The sequence below is a fragment of the Tupaia chinensis genome, unplaced genomic scaffold (assembly GCF_000334495.1).
Source record: "Tupaia chinensis unplaced genomic scaffold, TupChi_1.0 Scaffold149184_1, whole genome shotgun sequence".
NCBI classification, from domain to species: domain Eukaryota; kingdom Metazoa; phylum Chordata; class Mammalia; order Scandentia; family Tupaiidae; genus Tupaia; species Tupaia belangeri.
Genome location: NW_006209032.1, coordinates 1,654,940 through 1,665,807, shown reverse-complemented (window position 1 = coordinate 1,665,807; position 10,868 = coordinate 1,654,940). Strand labels below are relative to the sequence as shown.

At 58.9% G+C, this 10,868-nt stretch overlaps 2 protein-coding genes across 2 annotated transcripts in view; one reads left to right on the top strand and one right to left on the bottom strand.

Moving 5' to 3' along the window:
• The window catches only part of FBXW12 (F-box and WD repeat domain containing 12), a 12,357-nt gene extending 4,858 nt beyond the window's left edge, over positions 1 to 7,499 (top strand). Inside the window, exons 5-10 of the mRNA XM_006171008.1 lie at positions 403 to 612; positions 2,120 to 2,278; positions 3,119 to 3,317; positions 3,980 to 4,158; positions 4,229 to 4,362; positions 7,357 to 7,499. Coding sequence (XP_006171070.1) covers positions 403 to 612; positions 2,120 to 2,278; positions 3,119 to 3,317; positions 3,980 to 4,158; positions 4,229 to 4,362; positions 7,357 to 7,456 — 981 coding nt within the window. The 3' untranslated portion in view covers positions 7,457 to 7,499. The remainder of the gene's footprint in view (positions 1 to 402; positions 613 to 2,119; positions 2,279 to 3,118; positions 3,318 to 3,979; positions 4,159 to 4,228; positions 4,363 to 7,356) is intronic.
• A 750-nt stretch (positions 7,500 to 8,249) lies between these two features.
• Positions 8,250 to 10,868, bottom strand: part of PLXNB1 (plexin B1) — a gene marked incomplete in the record, with an annotated part of 39,138 nt that continues 36,519 nt past the window's right edge. The window contains 2 exon segments of the mRNA XM_027769315.1: positions 8,250 to 8,833; positions 10,277 to 10,351. Of these exon segments, the coding sequence (XP_027625116.1) occupies positions 8,729 to 8,833; positions 10,277 to 10,351 (180 nt within the window).

Sequence of the window (10,868 nt, the reverse complement as noted above, 5' to 3'; positions counted from 1 at the left end):
AAGCCCCCCCCCCCCCACTCTGGGGCATGGCCACACTGCAATCCCTTCTCCTCTCCCTCTCAGGATTTTGAGCTTGCACACAAACATGAGTTTCAAGTTGCCAGGTTTGGGACTTGAACTACAGTTGGCCATGTGGGAGTCTGGCACCTTAACCACCATGTCACCTGCCGGCCAATCGGGGCGTCTTCACACCTGCCATGCAGTGAGTCCCTGCCTCTGCATCCTGCGTAGCTCTGGTGTGTGTCCACCCCTCCCCTCCATAAGTGAGTGGTTTAGAAGGTTCCCGTCCTCGTCCTAGAAGCAGGAAGTGGGTCCGGTTTAAGACTCCCGGATGGACCTGTGCGGGTCGCGGCAGCTAGGTGCGGGACGCTGACAATCCAGATGGTGCCACGCATTCTCTAGGGCGCCATCCTCTGGGCCAGTCCGGTGCAGAAGTCCAGGATCGAGAAGCTGGTGACCCTCCCTCAGATGTACCTGGTGATGACCGTGGACGTGGAGGGGACCATCAAGGTGTGGAACTGCCAGGATGAGGACGCCCTGGCTGCCCTCACCATGCCTCGTGGCTGTGTGTCTGTGGACGCCTGTCTCACAAAGGACGGCCCGTTCCTACTGGTGAGCGAGCCCCGTGCCCGGAGGGGTGCCTGCTGCCGTGACGGGCGGCGAGGTCCCCTGACTGTCACACCCACCTGTACCCTGAGAGTTGTGATATACCACCATACCATCATGTGGCTCTCTGGGCCATCTTGGCCTCGACTGCCCCAAGCCGTTCTTGTTGCTATAGGGCACGTGTGTTCGCCAGGGACAGAGACAGAAATCAACCCCCACACCTCAAGGAGGGATGGCCACCCCGCAATCCCTTCTCTGTTCCCCTGCAGGATTTTGGCAGGCATGCACACATTCTCAGCATGGTTTTCAAGCCACTGGGTCAGGGACTCAAACTATGAAAGTGACTGTGTAGGACCCAGTGCCTAAACCACCACTCTACCTGCTGGCCCATCCCCAGCCATTAAAAAAAAGTCCCCCTGAATTATTGTCTCTTTTACTATTAAGGTTTTTGCTGTAAGGTACATCCACTCCCAGGAAAGAGAGAGCAGGCACGAGCGAGCGAGAGAAAGTGAAAAATCACCCCCTAGGGGAGATGGCCATGCCACAGTCCCCTCTCCTCTGTTCTCCTGGAATTTTGGGCACGTACATACACACACCCACTGTGATTTTTTTTTTTTGAGAGATTTTCACTGTAGGGCGCGTGCGCTCGCCAGACAGACAGAGAGACATAGAGACAGAAGGCGAGAAATCACCCCCCAGGGGGGATGGGCACGCCGCAATCCCTTCTCCTCCATTCTCCTCTCGGGATCTTGGGCACGCACGCACACGCGCCCGGCGTGAGTTTTAAGCCACCGGGTCCGGGACACGAACCGCGGTCGACTACGTGGGAGTCCAGCAACATAGCCATTACGCTAACTGCTGGTTCCCACCCACTGTGATTTTCAAGCCACCAGGTCCAGGACTCGAACAGCAGCTGGCCATGTGGGAGTCCACTACACCACCTGCCAGCCCCTATGTCTCTTCTTTCAAGTGTGTATTACTGAACTTGAACAGGGCAGTGGAGGGGAAGATGGGGTTTGAGGAGACTGAGCAAGTAGTGTCTGCGTGCTGATGAAAGGTTCTCTCTCTCTGTCTCTTTTTTTTTTGGGGGGGAGAGGTTTTTGCTAAAGGGCATGTGCACTCGCCAAAAAGACAGACAGAAAGTGAGAAATCACCCCCCAGGAGGGATGGCAACACCGCAATCCCTTCCCCTCCATTCTCCTCTCAGGATCTTGGGCACGCACGCACACGAGCCCGGCATGAGTTTAAGCCACCAGGTCCGGGACTCGAACCACGGTTGACTACATGGGAGTCCAGGGACATAGCCATTACGCCAACTGCTGGTCCTGATGAATAGCTCTTTGTTAAGAGTGCTCGGGCAGCTTTCTCCCACGGATCACCCCAACTTTGCGAGGCGGACTGCTCAGAGGTCTGGCTCGCCGTCGCACGACAGAAGAATCCGCGGTGTGGCTTGCAGCCGCCCTGGACAGACGCCACGGCGTTTTCTAACATGGCGCTGATGCTCTGGTCTCAGGTGGGGGATTCGCAAGGAGACATCTATACCTTCACGGTGCCCGAGTTAAAGCAGGTTTCGAAAGTGACGGGGTATCAGTTCAGCGTCGATCTCCTGCACTGCTCTCCCGACAAGAAGTGGGTCTTCGCCTGTGGGAAACTTCAAAACTTCACGTCGAAGGTAGGTGCTGCTCCATGCCTCAGCCTGGGATGGGAGGGCCGGACTCTGCGGACGTCAGGTTAGGGCAGAGGGGCCGGGTCCCTGCTCCCACTCTTCAAGGCCATGTCACAAATGGGACCTGTTCCTGGGTCAGGAAACCATTCTCTGGGATTATAGCATGACCATCACCCACGGGGGAGGGAACACTTTCTCATATCCTTCCTCCCTCCCTCCCCCTCTCCTCCCCCTCTCTCTCTCTCTCTCTCTCTTGTACATGTGCCCTTGGGCAAATTTAAAACCTATAAATAGGAGCCAGAAGGTGGCATAGTGGTTAAGGTACTGAACTCCCACATGGTTGGCTCCAATTCAATTCCTGACCCGGAAGCTTGAAACTCACGCTGGGTATATGTGCATGTGTCCCCAAGAAGGGGAAAGGAGGAGAAGGGATTGTGGTGTGGCCCCCCCTTGCGGGACGATTTCTTGCTTTCTGCCTCTCTGGTGAATGCACATACCTTATAGCAAAAGTTTTTCCAAAAAAAAAAAAAAACACCCATAAAAACTGTCTTTGGTCCCTAAGAAGGGGAATCTACGCTGCCAGCCTTGTCTTGAGCAGGGTCCAAAGCGGCAAAAGGGTTTTGTAACCCGTGGGCAGCTTCAGGGACTCCATTCTCCCCATGAACAGGACAGAGACGGGTCCTTGGAGGCCAGAGGTCCCTGGAGGTCAGCGGTCCTTGGAGGCCGCTGCTCAGTCCTTCATGAGCGGCAGAAGCGTGGCCCCAGATGAGGACTCGGGGTCTCTGGGGTCGCTCCTGCCCGTGGCACTGCGGCCCCCCGCCCTGACCACATGTGACGCCCCCCCAGGTGTTCCTCATGGAGGGCTTGCTGAGCGGCACCCATCAGACCGTCCCGCTGCCGTTCTCGTCCTGCTGCCGAGCCTGCTGGGCCCCGGGGAGGGACAGCAGGATAACCATGATGTGCCAGCGAGGCCCCAACAGAAAAACAGGCTTCCCCACCTTCGAGCTGCTCACCGAGAGGACGCAGGGCAAGACCGCCATCCGAGGTGGGCCAGCCCCGTCCAACCCGCTTCTTCCCGCCCGGCCTCTGCGTTTGTGCGGGTCCGTCTGTGCAAAGGGGCTCCCTTAGCTGGGGCCACTCAAGCCTGTCTACTGCAGTCTGCACGCCACTCTGGGACAGGCGGGTTCGAGTCCTGTGTTTTAGGATCTGGGTTCTCACATCCCTCTGCCTTGATGCCTGAGCTTTTTTTTTTTGGAGAGGTTTTTGCTATAGGGCGCGTGCGCTCGCCAGACAGACAGAGACAGAGACAGAAAGCGAGAAATCACCCCTCAGGGGGGATGGCCACACCGCAATCCCTTCTCCTCCATTCTCCTCTCGGGATCTTGGGCACGCACGCACACGCGCCCAGCATGAGTTTAAGCCACCGGGTCCGGGACTCAAATCGATGTCAACTACAGGGGAGTCCAGCGACACAGCCATTACGCCCGCTGCTGCTCCCTACCCGAGCTTTCTTACTCATGACCTTCCGACCCTGCCGTAGCCCCCAGCCATGGTCGGTGACATGTATTTGTCAGGCCACGGACCACCCTCCTTTCCCTCACTAAGCGGAAGGCCCTGGAGGCACGCGTTTTCATGCACCACAAACACGCCATCCTGACACGGGTCGGGTGAGCCTGCATGTCTGCGCGTGTGTTTTGTATGAAACAGCGCAGCAGCTGGCCAGCTTCCTGCTGTCGGACAACCTGGAGAGTCCCAACTGGATGGGCGTCGGCACCGACGACATGATCGTCTTCGACAGCGGGCCCTACCTGTACCTGTCCACCATTGGTGGCCTCATCGTGCAGCGGTTCCAGGACCACCAGGGCGCCATCTGCAGCCTGTGGGTGGTAGGTGGCCCTTCTCCTCCCTGCTCTGGGGGCTGACTCCCAAGCCCCTCACTCCTGCTATTCTTTGAAGGATTCTCTCCGCGTCCTCACCACTTCCGTGGACAACGCCCTGCACGTGTACATGTGGGAGAAGGGGAGCAGCTACCCATACCTCCAGAGCTGCTGCCACCTGGAACACAGGTCACACGGCCAGCCGTCGGGCAGGTAGGCCCTGCTTCGAGGCCTCCACGTTCCCTGAACGTTCTTAAGGTCTACGTGAAAGCGGATGAAGGGATGGTAGGGTTTTTCCAAGATGCTTTGAGGACAGAGTGATGAATCAATTATGCCTTTAAAGAGAACTTTTGGGCCAGCAGGTGGGATGGAGGTTAAGGTGACTGGATCCCACATGGATAACTGGTTGGAGTCCCAGACCGGGCAGTTTGAAAGCACGCAGGTGGTGGAGTGTAAGGTACTGGACTCACGTGGCAGGCCGCAGCTGGGGTCCTAGACCGGGCAGCTCGAAACTCACACTGGGCATGTGTGTGTACGTGCCCTAAATCCCGAGAGAATGGAGAAGGGATTGCAGCATGGCCATTCCCCTGGGGCGTGACTTCTTGCTGTCTCTTGTCTCTGTCTCTCTCTCTGGCAAGCGCACAGCTCTATAGAAAAATCCTCAAATAAAATAAAAGCACACCAGGCAGGTGTGCCCCAAATCCCACGAGGAGAATGGAGAAGGTGTGGCCATGGGGGGGGTGCTTTCTCATACCCCTCCCTCTCCACAGCATCCCAGCTTTACTGCGAGGTTTGCCCCTATTCCAGTTTCACTAGGCACTCAAAACATTGGGTTTTTATTTCCTCCTTAGGTAGGAGGAGATAGGCACCCCAACAGGGGTCCCGGGGAGGGCGTCACATGTCCAGAGAGCTGACACGAGCCCATGTTGGCCCGTGGAACGCTGTGCTCTCGCCCTGCCACCGTCCAGCCCCTGGGCTGCATCTGCGGTGACTTCCTAGTCGGCCATTTTTCTGACTCCTCCTCCAGTTGCTGGCACTCTTAGGTGGCTTTCCCTGAGACTTTACACAGCGCCCAGAAGAGGCTTTTGTGTGTGACCAATCTTTCCTCCAGACCAGCCTCTCCCAATGCCGACAGTGACCTTTTTGGAAAGAGCTAACAAAACACATATAGATATATCCTTTGGGCCACCAGTGCCACTGAATGCAATTTACTCGGAAGGCACGCAGCCAACGACTTGAAAATCTCTGTTCATGCCAGAAACTACCGAGCTGCCCAGACGCCAGGCTGTTCACATCACTACCATACTGCACGCCGTGGGGTGCTGTGCAGCTATTTCTCCTGTTCTTTTTAGAATGAATATCTACGTTCACATAAGTTATTTCTGGTGTGTTCAAGACAGATATATTCACAACGTAATTAGGCTTGGCACACTTTGAGGGTTTTTTTTCTTTTTTCTTAATTTTGCCAGACAGCATATGAGCTTGCTGGTGGGGAGAGAAGGAGGGTGAGATAAAGGGAAAGAAGAGAGATACTTAGCATGTCCCTAGCATGTTTTCCAAGCCTCTGGATCTGGGATTCAAACCGCTACTGGCCACATGGGATCCAGTGCTTTAACCACCATGTCACTGGCTAGCCCACATTTTGGTGTTTTGTTTATCCTTGTTTTTGCCATAGGGTGTGTGTACTTGCCAGATGGGAAAGAAATCACTCCCCAGGGGAATGGCCATGCTGCCTCCTCTTCTCCATTCTCCTCGTGGGGTTTTGGACACACGTGCCCAGGGTGGTTGTCCAGCTGCCAGGCCCAGGTCTTGAACTGCTCTGTCATGTGGGATCCAGTGCTTTAACCACTGTGCCCCCAGCCAGCCCACATTTAAGTTGCTCATCCACTGAGTCGGTCCTTGTATGAGGAGCGAGAGCGAGCTGTGTTCGCTCCTCTGCTCGTGGGTACCGATTTCCCGACACCATCTATTGGGTTGGAAAGTTCTCCTTTGTGCATCTTTGGCACCTTTATCAAAAATCAATGGACCATAAATGTGTGGGCTGATTTCTGGGCTCTTGGCCCATGTATGATTTTATGCCAGTGCCATGCTGTTCTCATCACTAGAGCTTTGTAACATATTTTGAAAGCCAGTCGTGAGATGCCCCCAGTTGCTCTTTTTTCTAGAGGTTTCTGCTATAGGGCACATGTGCTTGCCAGAAAGTCAGAGACAGAGGGACAGAAAGTGAGAAATCGCCCCCCCCCCGGGGGGGGATGGCCACACGTCAATCCTTCTCGTCTTGGGATCTTGGGCATGCATGCACACATGCCCGGCATGAGGTTATGCCACCGGGTCCAGGACTTGAACTGCAGTCAACTACATGAGAGTCCAGCGCCATAGCCGTTACGCTAACTGCTGGTCCCTTTTTTTATCAGGATGGCTTTGGCTATTTGGGGTCTTGGGTCTTTTCTCGGGTGTGTTAACTTTTCTCACAGCATATGAAAAATGTGCCCCTTCTTGGACTTCGGGGTGTCCTGTGAGAAACCGTCATTTCAGTCTTCCCCTGGGTGACGGTGACGTCACTTTTCTCTGGCTGATTCGAAGCTATTTTGTCTTTAGCTTTCAAACACTTGATCCTGCCCAGTGTGACTGAGTTAAATCTATCAGGGTTTGATCAGCGTTTCGAACCTGCAGTTAAAAATTTTGAGAAGCTCTTGGCCACGACTTGTCCCCACACTGCTTGGTGAGGACAGTCCTCTGACTGGGAGGGAGGGAGGGAGTCCGTCTCCCTCGAGTTAGCTAAGGCAGGGCTGGTCCAAAGGGTCTAGGCCCTGTGTGAAGGGCGGAGGTGCTCCCTCCTTCACGCAGGGACACCCGCCATCTCCACCTCTCCCAGTAGGGGGAGAATGGCACCCACTGGAGTAGGTGGGTACAGTCAAAGGGGGTAGAAGCCTATTTTTAAATAAAGCTCTTCATCGCCATTAAAACAGACTGTCTAACCGGAGCCCGAGAGTCCCAGCAGGGCTAGCACCATGGTGGGGACTGCCACCTGCCACCCTGGTCATCCCAGCTTTGCCGGGCGACGCCGTTATCCAAAGCCAATCCTGTGAATGTGGTTGAAGGGCTGACTTGGCAGGAGCGTCTCCCGCGCTTGGTCCTGAGCCAGCAGCGCGTGACGGCCGGCCGGCTGGCGCCCCTGCCCCCTGACGGCCTCTTTTCTGTCGGCAGCTACGCCTCCAGCGTGACATGTGACAGCATGAGCATTGTCCGCATGGTGTCCAGGAGCCGCCACTCCAGCGTCCTGATGATGTACTCTTTGAACATGTGACATGGGGACTAATAAACACGGCAGATCTGTTAGAACACGCAAACCGGGCCAGCCCTGTGACCTAGTGGTTTGGGGAGCCGGACCCCACACAGCCGACCCTGTGGCTCGAGCCCCAGATGTGGCGGCTTGTAAAGTACACCAGGCACGTGCGTGTTCATGCCCCAAATCATGACAGGATGGAGAAGTGGAGCAGGGATTGCGACGTGGCCATGCCCCGTGCTGGGGTGCTTTCCCCTCTCCCTGTCTCCCACTGGTGAGTACACGTGCCCCCTAGCGAATTTAAAAACGTGTATTATATATGCGCCTGCATAGAAGGAAGCCCCGGGGCCCTCCACCTCAGGTCGCGGGCCACCTCCAGTCCAAGCCAGGATGGGGTTCCCTTTCCTGCACAGCTTTGCCCCAGCAGGCCCTGCCCAGGAGCCAAGGAGAGCACGGCACGAGGGTCACGGAGTCGCGAGACCTCCCGTGGCTGTCCGCCGCCCCCAGGCCCACACACCAGCCCACGCAGTGTGTTATCCTTTAATGAAGAGCCGGTCAGCGGTCGCGGGCCACCTCCAGTCCAAGCCAGGATGGGGTTCCCTTTCCTGCACAGCTTTGCCCCAGCAGGCCCTGCCCAGGAGCCAAGGAGAGCACGGCACGAGGGTCACGGAGTCGCGAGACCTCCCGTGGCTGTCCGCCGCCCCCAGGCCCACACACCAGCCCACGCAGTGTGTTATCCTTTAATGAAGAGCCGGTCAGCGGGGCCGCCCCTCCCTGCGGCTCCCGCCCCCACAGCAGCAGCCCCCCACCAGGGCAGGGTGGCCTGGGGCAGCCAGCCGGGCTCGGGCCAGTTCGCAGCAGCCTAGGGAAGGCGTTCACCTCGGACCGTGGACGTGGCAGCAGCAGCAGGGCCAGAGGCAACTAGACTGAGGTCAGGGGTGGCAGAGGACAGGCGGTGGGGCCGCCTTCCGGTCTGATCCTGGTGGGACACGGCCAGTCTTCACAAGTAGCACGCACTCCCCAGGGACCTGCGGGCCCTTCCGGCCATCCTCTGGAAGCTCTTGGTCCCAAGCTTCCTGCTCCCGGGAGACACGTCACACGGAAGCAGCCCACGGAGTCCTGGGCTTGGGGAGCAGGCAGGGCCACCCCACTGCCCTTGGAGTCCATGAGGTGGGTCCAGAGCCCAGGAAACGGGCCGCCTTTCACTAACTCTGCTTGTCAGTCACTACAGGGTCTAAGGAGGCGGGCTCCGTGGCGGCCCGGGCCGTCCTGGCCCCCAGGCAGGGCTCTGGGCTACAGATCCGTGACCTTGTTCTCCACGGCGGCTGCGATCTGCTGGAGCCGGTAGCCCAGCTGCATCTTCTGGGCCGTGCCGTCCTCCTCCAGGGCGGTGATGATCTGAAATCAGGGGCCGGCCGTCAGGGGGCTGTGAGGACCAGCGGGGTGGAGGAGGGCAGCAGATGGGCCTCGACGTGCATCGCGTACGGAGACCCATCGGGAGTGGAGAACTAAGCGGGCAGTGGGCAGTGTGCACGGTGCACCTGACCTGCCGACAGCCGGCCCGGCCCAGGGCACTCCTCCAGCCGCTGGCGACCACGGGCAGCCCGCTTCCGGCTGTGCTGGGGACCTCTGATGCACTGAACAGGGGCTGCGGGCACCAGTTCTCATTTCCCATCCACCAGCGGGAACGTGTGTCCACCAGAGAGGGGAGAGTGGCCCCAGGGGGTGGTCACGCTGTAATCCCATCTCCACCCCGCCATCCAGTCAGGATTTGGGGTATGCGCCCACGCACCCCGAGTATTTTTCAGGCCTCCAGGGCCCAGATTCGAACAGCACCAGCGGCCATGTGGGATCTACCTGCCCCGACCTCTAGGCCGTGGGGCCAGCCCGAGGTGCCATTTCTAACTGCCGTCCCAAGTCAGACCCTGGTCGTGCATTAGTGGCACGTGGGTGCCGCACCTGTGGCAGCAGATCCCGCCCTCCTCAGCACGGCCAATCCTCTGGGGAGAAGGCTGGCCCCCACCATCCCAGCCTGTTCCTCAGGGACCCCTCAGGAGCCCTGCTGCCCTGCCCCAGCCCACCTGCCCATTCACCAGGCAACCCCTCTCCCTGACTCCTGTGCCAGGGCCAGGCGAGGACCAGGGACCCGACATTGACCAGACAGGGGTGGTGGGGACGATGTGGCCACAAACGAGAAGGACAGCAGCCTTGGGGAGGCGGGGCCGACAGCCCCCACATCTTCACAAGGGGCCGGCCTACCCTGTGCCTGGGCCCACACCCTGCCAAGCAGCGGTGGAGGGCCCAGGCCTCACTCGGAGGTGCCCTGCGGGTAAGTGCCTGCCGTCCAGGGCGGGGCGGCGAGGCAGGCTCCGCATTGCTGAGCGCCCACGGCCAGGCGCTGGCACCACACGAGCGTCCCAGTGACCGGTTCCATCAGGCACGTGGCGGGCTGGCGGGCGGGTACTTAGAGCTGCAGGTCCCACCCAGGGGTCCCGGAGAGGCCCCCTCTGTGGTGGCTTATGCAGCCTGGCCAGGCTTGTACCCCTAGAGGTGGCCGTGTGTGACAAGTGCCAGATGGAAAGGCCTTGTTGGACAGAGGTGGCAGCTGTGTCCCCCCCCAGCATGGTCCCTGCACCATCTCAGGCCCTGGAAGACTCCCTAGCTGCCCCCTCCCCCTCACAAGGCCACCGAGGACAGGGACAGGGAGGGGGACAGTAAGAGCACAACCAGGACTAGGAGGCCACTTCCCAAGCCACCCCTGCTCTGGGCTGGGGGAGGCCCGAAGGCCTGAGTCACAGGGCCAGACTGTCGCGCCCCGTGGGCCCCAGCCAGGCTGCCCACCTGGTCGTAGTACTTGTTGATGTACTTGTAGAGTTCGTGCAGGGCCACGCGCACCCCGAGGTCTCCAGAGTAGTTCTAGGGAGGAGGCCAGACAGGGTGGGAGATGAGGGAGGGATGCAACCGGCCACAGCAGCAGGCCCAGGACCCCAGGGCAGGGGCGAGCGAGAAGGGGACCAGGGAGCCTCCTGGGTGGGGGAGAGCCAGGCCTGCAGTCTCAGCAGGGCCTGGGGTTCCACCGGGGCGTCCCCCTTCCCCAGGCTCTGGCTCGAACCCTCTGCCTTCCCGGTGACTGCAGATTGAGCCCAGCAAAGGCCTCTGCTCCAACTCAAGCGCCTCCCAAGGTCGCTCCCAAGTCATGGCCACCAGGGGGCAGCTCTGAGCCACAACCACCTCCTTGATAGTGCCTAACCCGCAGCGCTCTCCAGGGGCTCAAACGCCATCAAGGCACCCGTGAAGGGCTCGACACAGCAACACCCCAAGGGTATAGCTGTGGCCAGTCGGCTAGTGCCCAGGCTGCGGCTGCCACGGTCACCGTCACCTCAGACCGCATCCCAGTGCCCCTGAGTCTGTTTCAGGGCTGTTCGGGGGGGGG